The 21,427-nt window shown below is 41.6% G+C and overlaps 1 protein-coding gene across 1 annotated transcript in view; it reads right to left on the bottom strand.

Moving 5' to 3' along the window:
- The window catches only part of PGM5 (phosphoglucomutase 5), a 69,127-nt gene extending 50,995 nt beyond the window's left edge, over positions 1-18,132 (bottom strand). The window contains exons 1-4 of the mRNA XM_060762246.2: positions 17,627-18,132; positions 2,878-3,040; positions 2,071-2,217; positions 947-1,072 (exon numbers count right to left, since the gene is read on the bottom strand). Of these exons, the coding sequence (XP_060618229.1) occupies positions 947-1,072; positions 2,071-2,217; positions 2,878-3,040; positions 17,627-17,887 (697 nt within the window). The 5' untranslated portion in view covers positions 17,888-18,132. The remainder of the gene's footprint in view (positions 1-946; positions 1,073-2,070; positions 2,218-2,877; positions 3,041-17,626) is intronic.
- Positions 18,133-21,427: the final 3,295 nt, after the last annotated feature.

Below are 21,427 nucleotides of genomic sequence, written 5' to 3'. Positions count from 1 at the left end.
TTCATCTACACTGCTATATAATGTAGATCAAACTGCATTATATGACCATCATGGATTTTAATAAACTGCATTGAACTGGATAATATGAGTCTACACTGACCATATAATGTAGTTCTATCTGCATTATAATGGCAGTGTAGATGGTATCTGAAATTCAATGCAGTTAAACTGCATTATACGAGTCTATCCTAATCATGCAATACAGTTTCATTATATAGCAATGTAGACAGGCCTGAAATAAACCTGTGTATGAATCACTAGATCCACCAGCATGACTTCCACCAGAACCATGGAGTCTCACTGGAGGATTAGAGATTCCTTGAGAGAAAATGTCAATCAAATCCACAAATAATCAAATCTACAAAAGTTAAACAAACAAATGTTGGGTTCACACTGTATTTCAATAACAACTACTTTATTATGGCCAATTAAAAACCATTCTACTTTTAACTGAAGACACAGTAATGTTCACCTATGATGAGGCCTATGCCATGGACTCAATATAAAACCCTAACTATGGCCCCATCTACACTGTCATATAATGCAGTTTCATAATTCAGTTTAACTGTATCAAACTCCATTATATGAGTCTACACTAATATATAATGCAGTTCAATGCCATTACACTGCATTATATAGCAGTGTAGATGGAGCCTATTCATCAATATTCACCATTTGACAATAATACTAAGATAGATAGAGATTGCTTGACTAATACATATGAAACATACAGGGTACATATTTCACCACAAGTATGAACAGGTTTAGTTGGAAGTCAAACTAATATACATATTTAATACAAGCTTACTCTCAAGCACGTTCATGATTGCAAAAAGAAATTATTCTTCTTCAGCATAATTTAGCAATTAATCTCATGCTTTAAACCAACATTTCATTTTCAATATATTGATATTTTATATGTTGCATCAAAAATGGGCCTCCTTACCTCCATTCATGGCATCAATTCTGATCTTGAGTTGATTTGGCCCCGTTAGCAAGCTTCTAATGGCACTGAAGTCAAAGATAGTCCGCAGAAGGTTGAGGTAGACTTCCACTGAGTCTATGATCTCAACTAGACATGTAAAATCAGAGAAATTTGTAGTCGGTCAATATATTTAACTTTTGAATCTGTTCCACAAGCCCAATTGGACCAAACAGTTACACAATAACTCATTAATCAAATACAGCAAGCATATGCACATAAAGCTATTACTGTCAAATATGTCAAACAACCGATGTAGTCAATGTTTGTTGTTGAGTTTAAACATGAAGGCAAGACAAAGGACATGCGTGAACTGTTTGTTTATACTGAGCACAATCTATCCAACACACCAGGTATGTGGAAAAGTTAAGGACATGCTCAAATCTTTCCCATGATATCAAATCAGATGTGGTGCTTAGTTGTGGCTGGATCATGTCTTTTTCAAAATTAGTCTGTTGTCTTTCAAAATAAATTGCTCAAGTCAGCACACAACTGACATCAGAATAAAAGAGGATTTAAAAACAACAACAGAATGTGGAAAACACAAACTGGAGCTATAAAAAGTCAAACAATGTACTCCGGAGCTTAATGTAATGCAACAACAAAGCCAACAATCAAGAAAATTCTGTAGAATAAAACAAATGCTGCAGAATGTAAATCTAAAGCTGGAATGCTATCAAGCTAAAACTAACAATTATAATGACTGGTAAAAAAGCTCTAGAATTCGAATGCATGAACTAGTGAAACAAAACAAGGTAACACAAACAGAGATTTGGCTAGTTGTCGGTTGGTCATAATCTGAGAAATGTCAGCTAAAATGGTACATCCTGTACTAATTATTCCCTTGATCAATTATTTTCCCATGTGATCATGGGAGAAAATTTTCCAAACGATATGAAGGGCCAAGATTCCAACTTTGTTGATGCAAGAGCAGAAGGCTGGGAGACAGTGTGATAAAAAAAGCCACAGTTCCCACCAACCATTTCCAATTTCAATTGCAAAACATTACCACACCAGCCAACAATCAAACTCCTTTAGGAATAAAAACATATAGATCCATGTTGTAAAAAAAAAAAAGGACAGAATACCTCGGAAAGGCTTGAACTTGTTCTCCAGATCAAACTCTTGTCTTCCTAGCCGAGATAAGTCAATTCTCAAGTCAGGACAAATGGCATATTCTTCGAGAGTTTTGCTTATTTGGTAAATTTTATCAGAAACAGCATCTGGAGCTGGTCCTAAATATATACATATACATAAACTAAGTATTAGTAACGAAATATACTCAGAAAAATTGCTTGATGGAGAAAAAAAATTCTTGATAAGAACATACATTTCTTTGTTTATTTACTTATTGAACTTTTAACTGACTTTTCTCCCAAGATGGGATGCATATAATGGTGTATTAAGTATAATTAAATGCAGATGTAAAATAGTATTTCAGGACATTCAAGCTCTAACATAGATCTTTTGGCCTCTGAAATGCTTCCCATTAGAACTGTCCTGAACTATAACTCCAGTCTTTTGGAAAGATAAATCAAACCCCTTGGGTTTAATGTCTCAGTAAGTATAGAATCATAGAATAATAGAGCTGGAAGAGACCACGTGTCCAACCCCCATGTCTAGTCCAACTCCCTGCAAAAGATGCCAAATACACAGATAGACAAAGGCTTATAAAATATGAACTTTCTAAAAAGAAGCTGCCAGAACATCCAGATCTTCTGAATACTGAATATTTTGCACAAAATAGCCTATTGCTATTAAAAAGATAGGATTCTTTGCGGAAGGGGGGAGGATACCTATATTCAAAGCTATACATAGCTATAAGAATTGTAACCAAGCTGATTTCCTCTTCAACCTGTTTTCTAAACTATAATTACTTTGTTTTTCATACATACCTCCATTGGCAACATTAAACTTGACACCAAACTCGCCTGCAGGGCCTGCAGGACAGTGACTAGCGGTCAAAATAATCCCTCCAGCTGCTTTGACCTTTCTGATAACACACGATACAGCAGGGGTCGATAAAATGCCATTCTGACCAATAATCAATCTTCCAATCTACATGGTCCAGGAAAAAGAATAAAGTCACATTTAGCTAAACATGGGATGATTTTAAAACTTATTCTATCCTGATTTTTTTAAAGGAAAAGAAGAAGAAAATTTGACTCCAAACATAACAATACAGCTTGAAGTCCATTAACTACAGTTAACAATTAAATGAAAAGTGCAAAGCTATAGAAAATCAACCTGTAAGAACAATGCTTTAAACTCATTAATTCTGATTCAACAAGTGATTTGTATGCACAAACTAGTTTTATGCAGGCATAATTGAAGTGTGTACACAAATATGAATGGCTTCGACACCCCAAGCCACTACTTGTTATGTTCAATTATTCCTGGATCGGAGCCTATGAAATTATATGTGCTTTCCAGTGGGCTACCAATATCAAATGAAATTTTAAGCAGTGGTCTATTAAAATAAACCTAAATGTACAAAAACATTATAGGAAAACAAATATTAACATCAGGTGTGTGTCTTTAATTAATTTCTGACTTATGGTGGCCATATAACAGGGGTTTCTTGACATAATTTATTCACACACACTTTCCTCTAAGTGAGTGTGATTAGCCCAGTGTCATCCAGTGGGTTTCCATAGTCAAGCAGGGATTCGAACCTTGGTCTCCCAGTATCCAGATTTCTTACTGGAGTGACGTACGGGGAACATACAACCTCTCAGTTCCACTGGCCGCCAGTTTGCTACCAGGCCCAATTCAAAGTGCTGGCTTTGGGTTATAAAGCCCTAAACGGTTCTGGTCCAACTTACCTGTCCAAACGTATCTCCCTTTATGAGCCTACTAGAGTGTTAAGATCTGCTGGGGAGGCCCTGCTCTCGGTCCCAACCCACTCGCAAGTATGACTGATGGGGACGAGAGACAGGGCCTTCTCAGTGGTGGCCCCTCAGCTGTAGAACTCCCTCCCCAGTGACATCAGGCCAGCCCCATCCCTCCTGGTCTTCAGAAAAATACCTGGCTCTGAACACTGGTGTTCAGAGAATAGGATATTATGGAATCGACCTCAATAGCTTGAATAATGACCTTATTAAAATCAATATGTATGGAAACTAATGATTCAGCACTTTGTTATGTTTTTAATCTGCTATGTTTTTAATTTGTTTTATTGCTTTTATGTGTGTTAATTTGTTTATATATTTTAACTGTTTATAGTTTGATATGTCTTGTTTTATTGTTGAATTTTTGCCGGAGTTTGTAAGCCACTTTGAATCCCCTGCGGGGTGAGAAAGGTGGGGTATTAAATAAATAAATAAATAAACAATCCTAGTCCAACACTCAGACCACTATGCTATGCTGGCTCCCTAATATAACTTTTTGTTTAATTTAACTAACCTAGCCAGTGTAGTGTAGTGTACCTAGCCAGTGTAGTGTAGTGGTTTGAGCATTGGATGCTGGACACTAGGGTTCGATTACTTGCTCAGCCATGAAAACTCACTGGATAACCTCAGCCAAATCACACGCTCTCAGGCCCTGAAAGTCCCATGATAGGTGTGCCTTAGGGTAATCAAAAGATAGAAATGACTTAACAGTCCACAATAAAAATGACATTCATTTAAAATATTTCAGAGCAACAGTTTAATTTCTCCAAGACATAAATTAAGCACCTAATATTACTAAGAAAAGTCTCACCTTAGTTATCCTGGTCAGTGAACTATCTCCACTAAAATAAATGAGGAAAAAATGATTCTATGGATGTGCCAAAAATGATGTACAAACATGCTCGGTATGATCATACCAGCAACCTGTCACCAGCTATGATACCTAGTTAGCCCCAGGACAGTGACAAATGAATAGGTAGTACTAAGTGGAAATCAGCCAGTTCCCCACAAAGATGCAAGAATCTGAAGCATGTGAATTTAACTGTAAGCTCAGATCCTTAATTGGCATAAGAAGGAACAGACAGCATCTGCCTTTCAGGGTGGCCTTTTAGCTGGATCAAAGAGATGACTAACTGCAAGGACCTGTTGCTTCCCTCGAATCAGATTTCGGTGTTATAAATAAAGGCCAGGAGTACAGTGCATTTCAGAACACTCTGGCTTGCGAGACTACATTTGCCAAAGATAGTGTGAATCAATACTGTTCGACCAAAGCATGTCTCATCTCATTCTTTTAATATGATAGCATTTCAGTGCATAGTTATTAACAACTGACTCCGTATATTTGGCACTAAGCAGAAGGGAACTAAGGCCTACGATTTCACAGTATTGTTTAACTAGTACTTTCACTTAATATGGAAATAGTCCTAGAGTCTAATACATCATTTATCTGGTATGATAATGCAACATGACAGAAAGAGAAAATGTACGTAAGTTTTGAAAGGGCAAGGCATTGAAAATTGTTGAAGAATATTGTAATACACATACATGTTCCATTATAGAGTCTCTAATAGAACATGTATGCGTTTTTCATGCCTTGTGTATAAACTCAGAGTGACTTAAAAGTAAATTGAATGTTGAATGCCAAGACATTATAAGAAATTCATTTTCTACGGTGTCCTTGGTGAATGCATAGCTATCCCAGAGATTCATCTTACCATAACTGTTATATGATAACTGTTATATGGTGACATCTACCGGGAAGTGGCAGTCAATAGTGAAAGGACCAAGGCAGAGACATCTCCAGCTCATCCCTTGTTTGGCAATCAACCAGCACGTCAACTACTTAAATCAAGAAATAGTTTTCTAAGATCTACAGAGACACTCGCTGGAACATCTCAGCAAACGAGAGTCCAAAAGTGGTAGGCTCAAACCCAGAACCTCAATCAATGGCTGATACCAAATGAGGGACTCCCCGCTAGGCACACAGAAAACTGGGCGACTTGGAAGGCGCTGAACAGACTACGCTCTGGCACCATGAGATGCAGAGCCAACCTCAAGAAATGGGGCTACAAAGTAGAATCCACGACGTGCAAGTGTGGAGAAGAGCAAACCACAGACCACCTGTTGCAATGCAATCTGAGCCCCGCCACATGCACAATGGAGGACCTTCTTGCGGCAACACCAGAGGCACTCCAAGTGGCCAGATACTGGTCAAAGGACATTTAATCAACTACCAAGCTTGCAAACTCTGTTTGTTTTGTTAAAAAATTGTTTAAAATGTAATACAATTGTCTGGTTGATACTGACACGATAAATAACTGTTATATAACAGGTATAACTATTTTATTATAGGTTGCTGTGAGTTTTTCGGGCTGTAAGACCATGTTCCAGTAACATTCTCTCCTAGGAGAGAGGAGAGAATGCTACAGGAACATGACCATACAGCCTGAAAAACTCACAGCAGCCCAGTGATTCTGGCCATGAAAGCCTTTGACAACATATATTTTATTATGATAGCAATCTTTGTCTTAGAAAATAAGCCAACAGCAGTAGCATACACAGAGTTTGATCACTCAACACTGTTCATCATAGTAAGGGATCACACTGGTTTCAGTGAATGAAACCAGTGTGATCCGAGTCGCCTTTCGGGCTGAGAGGGGCGGTATATAAATATAGTTAATAAATAAATAAGCTCAACCCTTCCTCCCAACAAGTATCAAATACTTCTGATGATAAAAAGTATAAAGAGGGGTGAGTAATTTTAAATTGCCTAGAGGTTTATCTATCTCTCCCAGGATGCACCAGAAGTAGCACCAGGAAGCACCCACTTATTATTATTTTTATTTCCTATATTTATACCCTGCCCTTCTCCCCCCGAAGGAAGGTATCTGTAAGTTGATAAATACTATAAAGCAAAAAAAAAAGAAAAAAAAAAAGGATCAGTTGCTGCAAATGTGTGCCTATTGGTAATTAAAGAAGAGTTAGGTAAGAATAAAAAAATGAGAAGTCTAACATAAAAACAAACAAGGAAACAGGAAGCCAACACAGGCAACTGAATAATGAGGAAAGTCTGCGAGCAGAATATTATAGTAACCAATACAAGAAATAAAAAGCATAGAACTTGACTGTATAATTGGTTGTAAAAGCTGGGCAGTGCATATGATAAGAAGAAAACAAACACATTTGAGATGTCATTTTTGAAAAGAGTTTTGCAGATATGGTGGACTGCTAGAAAATACATGTGTCTCAGAACAAATGAGGACTAAACTCTCTGTAGAAGCCAAAATGACAAAACTGAGGCTGTCATACTCTGGCCATAACATGAAAACCAGAAAATGCTATGATGCTTCACAAGGTGGAAGGACCATAGCTTTCTGTGGGCTGATGTGGCAATATGGACACGATCCATCTCTTTTCCCTGTGTTGATGAGTGCATGGAAAGGATGTTGGTGCCAGTATCCCATCTGGACAGCAAATCAGGCTGAATGGGACCCAATCTATCTGTCACACTGCTCTGAAGCTAAGGAGTATTTTGGAATTCCAGAAAAACCCTGACTTTGCCCAGAAGTGGGGCAAAGCAAGTTTAAATATAGCTGTTATTTTAAATGTGTTATTGTAATTATGAACTATGATATTTTACTGATGGTATGTTTTTATGGTTGTAAACCGGGCTGAGTCCCTCTAAGAGGTGAGAAGCTCGGTATAGAAAACTTTGAAATAAATAAATAAATAAATAAATACCCCAAACCTGGGGATAGTCATTGGAAATAGCATGGTATCATGAAGGTAGCCAATCTTCCATTCAAGGTGAGTATGGGAGTTTTATCTAGTGAAGCTAGACCTCAAGTTTGAGGAGAATGAGATCTCCAGTTTAAAGTGTAGATTTCAAAAGTTGTGCAATAGTGTCTAATCATATTGGCACCAGTTCTGGTTAAATTAGGATGAGGTGGTTAACCAGGAATAGTCCTCATCCTCATTTAACCAGGACTGGTGCCAATATTATTAGAAACTATTGTACAAGTCCAGGAGGACCCCCAAACTGCGGACCTGTGATTTCTGGGGGAGTGCAACCCATCCAGCACAGGTTGCCACCCAATACCCCGGTCAGCCGAGCAACTGACCTGGAGGACCTCTGTCTTGTCAGGATTGGTCCTCAGCTTGTTCTTCCTCATCCAGGTCGCCACAGCAGCCAGGCACTGGTCCAGTATCCAAGAGTCTTCCTTGGAATCTGGTGGAAACGGGTAGTGGAGTTGGGTGTCATCTGAGTAGAGATGGCACTGTACTCCAAAACTCCAGGTGGCCACTCCCAGCGGTTTCATGTAGATGTTAAATACAGAATAGTACCTTGTGGGACCCCACAGGTCAATGGCCAGGAGTCCGAGCAGAGTCCCCCAGCTTCACCAAGTGGGAACGACCCTCCAGGAGGGACCGGAGCCACAGTAAAACTGTGCCCCCGAGTCCCATCCCAACGAGTCTTCCCAGCAGGATACCATGGTCGATGGTATTGTAACAGGATAAGAAACGATGAAAACAAGCTTTGTAATATGATACAGAACAAGTCCAGTTCCAGTTACTGCAATCTGATTGTTGATAAATTAGTTTCTACACAGACACAGGTAAATTAAAAAAGATCTGTCCATCTGGGAATTATTCTGAGCAGTTTCAAGCAAATCCTTTCCCTATTAAAACCCACTACTAATTCTTTATTGGTTTTTAGTGGTGAAAAACCTTTTCCTATTCCAGATTAGATTGATTAGGAAAATAACCCAAGAAGAGGGGAGAATTCAGAATATTTCCAAAGCAATCTCGCTTCCAATGTTATCAGTACCTTGTACTCATTCATTTTTCAAAGATTTTCAATACATGTCACGAAGTCCTACCTTTAAACTTATTAATGCTATTAGAGAAGCAGAAAAAAATGGAGTCACTCATTCCACCTTTGGAAAGACATAAAAATGAAATATATAAATTCATTTTCTGACATTCTGCTAGTATGCTGGGGTAAACCTTGGGAAATGTGGTACAATTGGCCCTCCACTTTTATGGATGGAAAAAAGAAGAGCAGTTTCTGATCTCTCCCTCTCCCCTTTCTCCTTCTCTTGCTGCTGGAGTGCCTCTACTACTGCTCCTGCGGAGCTATCGACGGGTAAATTGGTATTTTTCCTCTATTTGAATTTTAATCTGAGCTTTTTAAAGAGGCTTCTACGACATTCATTCTAACTCTACATTTTGAGACCTTTGGAGGCATCTCTCATTCTTTTCATATTTCTACAGATGATTTAAAAAAAAAGGAAATTATACAACGAATTGTTTTGGAGGAGTTTTATCCTTTTATGGCTTCTTTTCTATCCATGAAGCTGTTTTTGAAATCCTGCCACTTGCCTCTAGATTATTAGTGCTGTCTTTAGCCCACGCTTTCTGCCAAATTGTATTAAAAGGGTGGAGAAACTATAAGGAATTTTTGATAGAATGCCACAGTTGATCTTTGCAATTAATCTGTAATTTTTTAGCCTTAGCCATTGTTTGCTTGTACAAAGTGTATTTTATGTCAATTTCCTATAAAAACAAAAAGCAGGTAGGAAGGCTGTGATTCATCATAACAGTTCAAAATCCAATCTACAGAACAGTAATTAAACAAAAAGCATTGCCGGGGGGGGGGGGGCTATACCAATACAAACAAAGTTGTGATTATATATTTATATATATCTGGAGTTAGGGGTTGTCTGAGTGCCTGCATGATCTTCTGGGCAAAGAAAAGGTGATACATACCTATCAGGAACAATTTGATTGTGTGTTCCTATATGGCAGGGTATTGGACTGGATGGTCTTGGTGGTCTCTTCCAACATGTGCATGCATGTGTGTATGTGAAACTCTTGTCTGCATTAAGCAGGCAAATGCTGAAGGCTTTGCCCAATTAGAAACCTCACTGATTAGCACTTAAGGTCAGCAAGAGGAGTGGTCAAAGAGAAGGTTGTTTTCTCTTCTTCTCACCAAGCATGCTCTGAAAGTGGTAAAACTAAGAGAAGGATCTCTGATGAACTCGTAGCCTACAAAGGCTTTGAGCAGCTGGAATTCAAGGCATACAACCAGCAATTTGAATGTTGACATGTAACTTGTTTACAACTTTACTCAGAGTATACACCACTTGATCTAATGCTTTTTGTGTGTATGCACCTATTTTAAATTGATATTTGACTTTATTTTACAACTGTGTTGAGATACCCTAAAATTATGTTAAACCAAACAGCTGCATAAACTATTTTCATATAAACAAATAACATAAAACTTCCATGTTCAGAACAGCATAATTACCTGAAATCTTGTTTGAACAGCAGGATAAGAAATACCCTGAATAACAAATTACCAGCTTTAGAGAGAAAACTGTGTTGGAAGTTGACTATCCATGTATCTTGCCAGGGGGTTTCCCAATACAGTGAGCGTGAGAATATATTCTTAGGATATTTTATGGGGTAGGTAACCTGATGCTCTCCATATTTAGGGACTAATTCAAATGCCAGCTCTCCCAGCTACAGGTGAATCAGTTCTTCGGGTGGGGGTGGGGTGGGGGGGCGTATCATGAACCATAGTATACAGGACAAGAGGCTGAAAAGGAGAGGAATAATTATTCCTTGTAGATCCACTGGGATAAGCATTTCTATCTATAGATCAATCACATTGCAGTCTAGTGTAACTACTGTTCTTATAAGCCCTGGCAATTGACCATGCAATTGAGGATCATCCTAGGTTTGAACAAGTGATGGGGCAAGCATCATGTCCGAAACAGAAGGATCAGCAAGGAACACAAACTGCTTGCCTTTGTTTCTCCAACGAACTCTAGCAATCCTCTTGATTTCCAACACTTCTGATAAACTAAAATCCATAAAAATCTTTTGGGCAGGATTAGCCCAGACCTTGATATTTTGATAGCTAATTGCTATTTGATAGCTAATTGATATTTTGATAGCTATTGCTTATCATCCCTTCTTCCAAAATGTGATTTGCAACAGACCACCTGCCATACCACCTTCTGCCTATGCTTCTTGAAGAGGGATAGTCCAATTTGAGATGTTATGAAGAAAACACAGCTGGTCCAGATAGACTACTTCATGAGAAAAGTACTGAGGAGAGTGATGTGAGTAGTAGTCTGACATGTTGGCAGGCTAAATGGCTAGAGTTGTGGCTGAAATCCTTATAAAACTACCAAGATAGGTTATTCCAAAACTCTGCAAAATGAAACAGCCAAACAATGTAACAGATTATCAAAAAAGAGGTTAGTTGTTTTAGATACTAGGGCTGGGCGGTTTCGTTCGTTAATTTTGTATATAGTTTTTTTCCGTTAATTTCCCATATACGAAACGATATCAAACTTTTTTCCAAACCCGGAAGTGTATTTTCAAAATCGAAACAGCATGCGCCAAATATTTTTGTATTTCCATCCATTTCGGAAATACGTAAGATGGCTAGATGCTTGCTGGGAGCTCTCCTCTCTCTCCTCTCCTTAGCCAGTCAGAGCCTGAAAGAGGAGGAGGAGGAGGAGGAGGAGAGGGCGGGGAAGGCGCCGGCTGAGCAAGCGAGCGAGAGGGCGAGCGACCCTCAGCGGGAAAGCGGCCCCGTCCCTCCTTCCTCACCTTTGCGGTGGGTGTGCTTCGGAGGAGCCGGGCCCGACTCAGCGGCAGCGCTTGAGGGCCCGCCAGAGTGAGTGCCTGCCTTGCCTCCTTTCCCTTCCTCTTTTCTTTCTTCTCCTTTCCCTCCTCTTGGTGGAGAGAGAAAGAGAGAGAGAGAGAGCCCGCAGGACTCAGGAGGGTGGGACGGAGCTGGGAGCAGCGGGGAGGCTCAGTCTGTTTGCCCTGTGGCTCTTTTTGGCAAGCGTTTTCTGCCAAATATTTTTTTTATTATTTAAAAAAAATAATAATTAAATTTTAAAAATATTGAAAAAATATTGAAAAAAATTTCGTTGATGCTTTGCGCATGCGCAACCGTGGGTGCCATCTTTACAAAACGTTTTGTAAATATTAACGAAATTTCGTAAATACCAAACTTTTTTTTATGGAAAATTTCGGATATATTTTTAAATACAAAACGCTGAGGCACCCTAAAAACGAAACGATATTAGAAACAAATTTTTCCGTTGTTACCCAGGCCTATTAGATACTATTCTCTTAGGCTTTCCATTCCCAAAATATACACCACAAAACTGAATGTCTCATTATCAGCTCTAAGTACTGTACTTATGCACATATCCTTTAGGTGTTCTCTCTCTCTATCCAAAGCATGATAAGAAACCAGCAAAAAACCACTATAGTCTGTATTAAAAGTACCATCTTGCACCAAATGTTGATCCAAAGCTATATTCCTGTCCCAATGCCACTCTGTCACCTTCTTATAGTAATTTTACTGTTTATTTTTCAATTCTACTGTTTTCTGGAAGCCAGACATAAGGATGGGCATGCTCATATGCAGCCTGTAGGAAAATACATGAGAAAAAAATTAATGGACATAGCGCCTGAATGGGTGAGGCAAGGGCCATGGGAGGGGTTCATGCAATTGGTATCATAGAAAGCTGAACATTTAGATCATACAGGAGTGGTTACAGTAGATTAAAGGATAAAATAAAGCAACAAATTATCTGGGAATCTCTTGAGCATAGTAAAGGGTGGGTATTAAGAGAAAAAAAGAGAATAAATACTTAGGAATTAAGTATTATTGCCTCTTCTCACATGTAAAGTATGCACTTTGCCAGTGAATCCACTGGATTTGTACACAACACTGGAACATAACTGAACCTGCATCTATATTCTGCTTGTAGAGTACAAGCTTTTGGAGCTAACAACTTTCCTTGCTAGCACAAATGTGTATAAGATACGTTTGTATGACTCACCAATGGAATATAAACATATGTATGATATCTAAATGTTATTTTAACATGAATTTCAGATGGAAGAGGAAATCTTCCATCTGAAACCAAAGCTTTCAGAAATTAGAACATGCCAATCAACAGGCACCACTGAATTGATTTGTTCACACAGTTTTCCTTCTACTCCAACATACAGAAGCACAACAACTTTCAAGGGACACATATACAGTATTTCAGGAAGGCTTTGCAAGAAAGAGTGAGAAAGCAAGTGGCGTCAGATAATTTGATGCCATACGCAGATAAGAGCTTCAGCATACAACACATGGTTTTTTGAGGGGGAGGATAGAGGGATTGAATGAGTGGGGGCAATAGCTGACAGGTGTGCAGGGTTTGGAATACATGGCCTTTATGGTAAGTGCATGGGGCACATGGGAATACAAAAAAGCAGCCCAGAAACAACAATGGACACTGTGGTTCCTAAGGGCCCATGAAAACATGAAGCTGGCACTGAGCTCTTGCGAACAGTTTGACTGCTAACTAAACAATATATTGTTTACTTCATAACTTCCTATCAAATTGGAAAGGTTACACATGAGGTGTTTTTAAAGGGAGAGCTCTTAATTATAATCCACTTGACTGACGATCTAGTGTAGTTTATCTTAGCTGACCTAAAAGTAAGTCTTACATCTATTTGCTTGGAGGAAAATGCCATTATAGAACCTTGAAGGAAATACAGTCTGCACTCTGTATCCACAGATTCTTTATCCATGGATTCTGTCATCCACAGTATTTACTTAATCCAACTGATTCTACAGTAATTTGTTTCTTTGCCTATGGTACTTATGCCCTGCATTTAAAGAATGTCCCTGGGGCAGTGAAATAAAAAAAAAAAAGAATCCTACAGCTGGATGAAAACACAAGGGCCACCAATTCCAACCCCTTGCCATGTAGGAAAATACAAAGCACTCCCAACAGATGTCCATCCAGGCTCTGCTTAAAAATGTTCAAAGAATGGAAGTTCATCACACTACGAGGCAGCATGTTCCACTACCAAACAACTCAGGAAGTTCTTCCTAATGTTTAGGTGGAATCTTTTTTTCCTGCGATTTGAATCCATTGCAGAGCAACAGAAAGCAAGCTTGCCCCTTCCTCAATGAATCATCCTTTCAAATATTCAAACATCACTATCATGTCCCTCAGCTAAACATACCCAGCTCCCAAAGCTGCTCATCACAAGGCTTGGCTTCTAAATCTTTTACCATTCAGGTTGCCTTCCTTTGAACAGCTTCTCGAATTGAAATACCCAGAGCTGTACACAGTACTCAAGGTGTATGGGCGGACAAATGTCAGGTGTACAGGAAGACAGGGGGACAAATGTCAGTATACTGGAAGAAGCAAAGACCATCAGCATTGAAGCAATGCTCCTTCATCATCAACTCTGCTAGACTGGCCATGTTGTCCGAATGCCCGATCACTGTCTCCCAAAGCAATTACTCTGTTCCGAATTCAAGAATGGGAAACGGAATGTTGGTGGACAGGAAAAGAGATTTAAAGATGGGCTTAAAGCCAACCTCAAAAACTGTGGCATAGACACCGAGAACTGGGAAGGCCTGGCTCTTGAGTGCTCTAACTGGAGGTCAGCGGTGACCAGCAGTGCTGTAGAATTTGAAGAGGCAAGAATGGAGGGTGAAAGGGAGAAACGTGCCAAGAGGAAGGCACAACAAGCCAACCCTGACCGGGACAGCCTTCCATCTGAAAACCGATGCCCTCACTGCGGGAGAACATGCAGATCAAGAATAGGGCTCCACAGCCACCTATGGATCCACCGCCAAGACACCACATCTGAAAGGCAATCATCCTCGAGCTACGAGGGATCGCCTAAGTAAGTATGTAAGTACTCCAGGTGTGGTCTATCCAACACAGAATAGAGGGGTGCTATTACTTAACTCAATCTAGAGTGACACTATACTCCTTTTGACTCAGGCTAGAATCACATTGGCTTTTTTAGCTGCTGCATCACACTGTTGACTCAATATAGTTACATTACATGATCCTGACAGATGAGATCAGTAGGGTTTACCATTCTCTGGTGCTGGAGGTAATGCCTAAAGAAGGCTAGAAAAAAGTCCCCTCTTTACACACCAACACAGATTATATCAGTGATAAATTCACAGGGTTTAACATTTTCTGGTCATGGAGTTGATGCCTAAAGAAGGCTAGAAGGTATCCCTAAACGACATGACTATAGCAGATGAAATAGGTGATAAGTTCACAAGATTAAACAGATTTCCAGTTCTGGGCATTATTGCTGAAAGTGGGGTAGACAAAACTGCCATCATCCCACACCTACAGCAGATAATATCAGTGAAAAATTCACTGGATTTACCATTGTCTAGTCCTGAAGTTAATGCCTAAAGTGGACTGGAAACCACAGATTTGCTGTGCTCTGGTCCTGGAGTTAATGCTTAAAGAGGGTTAGAAAGGATCTCATCACCGCACACCTACAGAAGGTATTAGTAATAAATCCACAGGACTTACTAGTCCCTGGTCTTGGAATTAATGTGTAAAATAGAGTGGAAATTGCAGGATTTGCCAATCTCTGGCCCTGGAGCTAATGCCTAAAGACGGCTAGAAAGAACCCCCTCACTGCACACCTACAGCTGGTGATTAGTGATAAACTTGCATGATTTCCCATTCTCTGGTCCTAGAATTAATGTCTAAAGAGAGCTGGAAATAATCCCCTCATCACACACCCACAGCAGATGTTATCAGTGAGAAATTCACAGGATTTCCCAGGGCCCTTCCACACAGCCATATAACCCAGAATATCAAGGCAGATAATCCCCGGTGGTGCAGTGGGTTAAACTGCTGAGCTGCTGAGCTTGTTGACTGAAAGGTCGCAGGTTCGAATCCAGGGAGTGGCGTGAGCTTCCGCTGTCAGCCCGAGCTTCTGCCAACCTAGCAGTTCAAAAACATGTGAATGTGAGTAGATCAATAGGTACAGCTCTGGCGAGAAGGTAATGGTGCTCCTTGCGGTCATGCTGGCCACATGACCTTGGAGGTGTCTACGGACAACGCCGGCTCTTTGGCTTAGAAATAGAGATGAGTACCACACCCCAGAGTCAGACACAACTAGACTTCATGTCAGGGGAAAATCTTTACCTTCACCCTAATCCACAATATCTGCTTTGAACTGGGTTATCTGAGTTGTTGTGAGTTTTCTGGGCTGTATTGCCATTGCCATTCTCTCCTGATGTTTCGCCTGCATCTATGACAGGCATCCTCAGAGGTTGTGAGGTTTGTTGGAAACTAGTAAAATTGGGTTTATCTATCTGTGAAAGGTCCAGGGTGGGAGAAAGATCTTTTGTCTGTTGGAGCTAGGTGTGAATGTTTCAACTGGCCACCTTGATCATCATGGCCTGACAGGTTTAAGGGGGAATCCTTTGTTGAGAGGTGATTAGCTGGCCCTGATTGTTTCTTTTCTGGAGTTCCCGTGTTTGAGTGTTGTTCTTTATTTACAGTTATAATTTTAGAGGGTTTTTAAAATACTGGTAGCCAGATTTTGTTCATTGGATTATCTGAGTCCACACTGCCATATGATCTAGTTCCGTGTGGATGTTACACAGCTGTGTGGAAGGGGCCCCATTCTCTGGTCCATCGAATTGATGCCTAAAATGAAGTAGAATGAATCTCCTCACTGCACACCTACACCTATACCAGTGACAAATTCACAGGATTTGCCATTCTGTGGTTTTGGAATTAATGCCTAAAGCAGACTGGAAATAAAAGGATTTGCCATTCTCTGACCCTCTCACCACACACCTACAGTGGATGGTATTAGTGATACAGTTGCAGGATGATTGTTGCACTTTCCTTGCACTCCCTTCAGGATGTATTGTCCTCATTGAGCCTGAACCTCAGCTATGTTCTTTTTCTCAGCCATATTGTTTTGATGTAATTTACAACTGTGATTGTTTTTTATATTTTATCTGATGTTTTTAATTGTTTGTGTTTTATTTGTAATTTTTGGGCTTGTCCCTTGTAAGCTGCCCTTGGGGAGATGGTTGGCAGGGTATAAAAATAAAGCTGTTGTTGTTGTTCTTATTTGAAACACAACAAGACGAGTCCACAGCAGACACTCTGCTGGCTGTTGTTTTGGCTCACACGCCGGACACTTCCCAAGTGTCTAGGACTGTGTGGTGTATCAGCGAATAATGCGTGCAGATACCAGTATGGTGGCCTTTTGCAGCTGGCAGATGTTAATTTTGTCAGTGCCGATTGTGTTTAAGTACAGGCCAAGGTCTTTAGGCACTACACTGCCAATCACCACTGGGACCACCTTTACTGGCTTGTGCCAGGTCCGAGTATGATGGTCCTCCAAGATTAAAGTTGTTGTTGTTGTTGTTATTCTCTGCTCCTGGAATTACTGCCTAAAGCAGACTAGAAATGGGAAGATTTCCCATTCTTGGCCTCCCACACACCTACAGCAGATGATATTAGTGATACAGTTGCAGGGTTTCCCATTCCCTGTTATTACTGCTTAAAGTAAATAAGATTTCCCATTCTCTGACCCCCTCACTACACACCTACAGCAGATGATATTAGTGATAAGATTACAGGATTTCCCATTCCCTGCTCCTGGAATTACTGCCTAAAGAGGACTAGAAAGAACCCCCTCAGGGCCCTTCCACACCGCCCTGTATCCTAGAATATCAAGGGGGAAATCCCACATTAGCTGAGTGTGGACTCAGATAACCCAGTTCAAAGCCGATATTGTGGGATTTCCTGCCTTGATATCCTGGGATATAGGGCTGTGTGGAAGGGCCCTTAGGCCCCGCTACAGCTGAGGATTACTGGTGGGGGAGTGTCGGGCTTGGGGCGGGACCCCGCTCGCTTACCCCGTTGGCGGCGGCCATCTGCACGACGGCCTCGATGGCGGCCTTGCTGAAGTACCTCCCGTCGCTGCCCACCACCAAGGTGCAGCCCTGGCGGTCGCGGAGGTCGACGGAGGAGAGCAGGCTCTGGATGAAGTTGGGCAGGTAGTTGCGCTGCCCCTCGAAGAGCGCCGTGGGCCGGCGCAGCCCCCCGCCGCCCGTGGGGCGCTGGTCCTCGAAGGGCGCCGTGGGCACCGTCAGCACCGGGATGGGGCTGCCCTCCATGCCGCCCCCACGGGGCCCCAGCCCGAGCCCTCCGGGGCAGAAAGAAAGGGCCGAGGAGGGCGCGAGGGATGCTCTCCTCCCGGCTCTCCTGCCTGCCTTCCTTCCTCGGGAAGCCCGAGGGGGCGGCTCGTGGGCCTCCCCGCCTCTCCCGCGGGGCCCTCCCTGGCCGGCCCTCTTGCCAACAAGGACGCCAGTGGGGCCCGCCGAGCCCTCCTCCTCCTCCTCCTCTTCGCCCTGAGCCAAGAATAACTCTTGCAAAGACCCGCTGCCAGGGAGGGGTCACCAGGGGCTGAGCCAGGGGAGGGAGGGAGGGATGGAGGGAAGGAAGGAGGGGGGCCTCCCTCCCGCTCCTCCCCTCCCCCCTCCCTGCTGCGAAACACATTTGTTCCAAGGGATCACAGGCTGCCTGGCTAGCTGGCTGGTGTCAGCCCTTCGCCCGGCTTGTCCGTTTTGGACAAAGCCGGCCACAGCTCTACAAGTCGGCTTTGGGTGTGCTCTGCTGATGGAAGGGACCTCTGGGTAAAGAAGGAAGGAAGGGGAAGAGAGGAAAGACAGGCAAGGGAAAGGAAGGAGAAGAAGGCGCAGGGAAGAAAGACAGACAAGGGAAACGAAGGGGAGGGGAAGGCAGACAGACAAGAGGAAAGAAGGAGAAGAGAAGGAAGAAGAAGGGAAGAAAGGAAGACAGACAAGGGAAAGGAAGGAGACGGGAAGAAAGGGGAAGAGAAGGAAGAAAGAGGAAGGGGAAAAAAGAAGGATGGATAGGAAGAATAATTTGATGCTAAAGACTCTGCAGACCAGCCCCCCCTCCCCCCCCCCCCGCCTTATAAAGCATATAATGCAGTTCGTTGCAAATTAGTCCATTTCACGGATCGGGTAAAATGTATACTAGCTTTAAAAATTGCTTCTACTGACCTGAGGTACAATACAGGCAGTCCTCAAGTTACAAACATCCGATTTACAAAAGACTCCTAGTTAAGAACAGGGGTAAAACAACAGGAAGTGAGAGAAATCTACCCCTAGGAAGGGAAATTCACTCCTGAAAGAGCTATCATGGGGGAAAGGGGTCTCCACTGGAGCTTTCTGCCAATCCTTGTTTCCACAGCAAGCTTTTTTTTTTTTTCAAAATCCAATTCTCACAGGGACAGAATGTGAAGTGATATCTTCTGAACAGGGGCACAGACAACAAAACAAATAGTTTGAAACGCATATAAAGCAGTTCAATGCAATCCCCATCTGAACTGCCATATAATCCAATTTCTGTATCCAGATTATCTGCTTTGAACTGGATTATATGGCAGTGTAGACTCATATATTCTAGTTCAAAGCAGATAATCTAGATTTAGAAACTGGATTATATGGCAGTGCGGATTCAGATGCATTTATATGGCAGTGTAGATGGGTCCCAGGGTTGAGATCCCTGCTCAGACATGGAAACCCATTGGGTGACCTTGGGGGAGGCACCGGCCCCATCTAGTCTGACCATTTTAGGCACTTCGAAGATGGCTTCAAATTGTGGCAACCAGAAAACAAACTACAGCAAAAGTGCATGAAAGAAAGCAAATTTATCACACCTGTCATCTGCCATAAAAGTGTGGTGAGAGATTTTTTTTCCTAGTCCTCTTTAGGCATCAACTCCAGGAACAGGGAATGGTAAATCTTGCAGATTTATCACCTGTAGCCCCATCTACACAGAGCATTTAGTGCCATTCAAAGCTAGCTCCAGACTGCACCAGCCAGACAACAAACTCCCACAAACGTGTAAGCCCTTAATGCACATCCAGTGCGCTGTGGTTGGTGTCAGTACCATCCAGGCCAGAAACTGGTTCCAGGATTCCCTATGTAATTATTTGTACAGTGAAACCACTTTCTTCTCTACCAACCTGAAATGGTCAGTATAGATGGGACTACACTCTCTCAGCCCCAGAAGAAGGCAAAAGCAAATTCAGAAATGAGTTGAAGGTGCACAACAAATGCAAGCTAAAAGAAGCTGCTATGCTAGAAAGCTAGTGCAGGTTGCATATCAGAAGGTTTCAGGTTTGCCCCATCTCTGGATTTTGGAATAGCTGTATTTGCATATAGGTACATCACCAGATATCTTGAGACCAAAGTAATTTATTTTTTGTACATATGGGAGCATCCACACTGTAGAACAAATGCAATTTGACACCACTTTAACTGCCATGGCTCAATGGGAGTTGTAGTTTGACAAGAGTGTTGTGGCCTAACCAAACTACAACTCCCAAAATTCCGTAACATTGAGCCATAGCACTTAAAGGAGTGTCAAACTGCATTCTTTATACAGGTTAGATAGATACAGCCCTTCAAGGCACACGACAACAACAATCTAAAAGAGGCTTCCACACTAAAAAAAAGGCAGTACAGGTTCCATATCAGAGGAGTTTGGATTACTTTCCACGTATTTACATATACATAGGTTATGAGATATCTTGGAGATGGGATCCAAGTCAAAATACAAGTCATATTTTTATACACCTGAGTGTATTTATACTGTAGAATAAATGCAGTTTGACCCCACTTTAACTGCCATGGCTCAATGCTATAGATTCACAAGAGTTGTAGTTCTATAAGGTCTTTGGCCTCCTTTACCCAAGGGTTCTTTTGCCTCATCAAACTGCAAATTCCATGGCAGTTAAAGTGGATTCAGACTGCATTCATTCTACAGTGTAGAGATGCACCCATAGCCTGAAGGTAACTTTATACATAGCATTTTTCAATGATTTTGTGCATGAAATAAAACTTGTGCACACTGAACCAGGCCCGTAGCCAGGATTTTGATTGGGGGGGGGGGGGGGGCTGAGTCTGGGTGAAAGAGGGTCTACCCTAGCAAACCTTTTGTATTGTTACCCCAATACCCCCATATATATGGGATATATTGAGAATGGTGATCAGATCATGATATTAATAAACATAACAGTTTAAATAATGTACCAGTAAGGCCTTCTTGCAGACCATCATGATAATTCCCCCCCCCCCCCCCCCCCCCGGCTACATGCCTGCACTGAACCATCAGAGAGCAAAGGTGTCACTATCTCAGCCATCCATGTGGACAGTTTCAGGTTTTGGAGCTTGACCTGGATCTCCTCCCCTTCCCCAGTTATTTTGGGGCTCAAGGCATTTAACTCACGTGACCTCCACTTCTGTTTACTCCAGTAGGATAAAAAAAGGAAACCAAAAAATTGGGACAGGAGAGTCTGTATTTTCCAAATCAATACAAACTCCAGGATATTAGCACAGTAGCCAATGTCTTGAACATTTGTTAGGGCCTATCATTTGGCAAAGTGGGCACTTTAAGCAGAAAATTTGGGGGGAGGGGTTAAGAAAGGGTAACACATTGCTATTTATTAAATGCATTTTTACTGCCAATGAGGGAAAGAAGTGCTTGAGGGATTTTCTGCGTGATGTCCCAAAATAACTCATTTGCCCTTTAGGTCCTATAGACTGGCTGGGATTGTGGCAGGTGCCATTTGTTGTTATGCCTCAGGAAAGCATGTCTTCCACTAGTGTTATTTTGTTTTTCCT

Source organism: Anolis sagrei, chromosome 2 (genome assembly GCF_037176765.1).
Source record: "Anolis sagrei isolate rAnoSag1 chromosome 2, rAnoSag1.mat, whole genome shotgun sequence".
In the NCBI taxonomy this organism is placed as follows: domain Eukaryota; kingdom Metazoa; phylum Chordata; class Lepidosauria; order Squamata; family Dactyloidae; genus Anolis; species Anolis sagrei.
The sequence above is the reverse complement of the archived record's forward strand: the minus strand, read 5'-3'. Positions and strand labels throughout refer to the sequence as shown.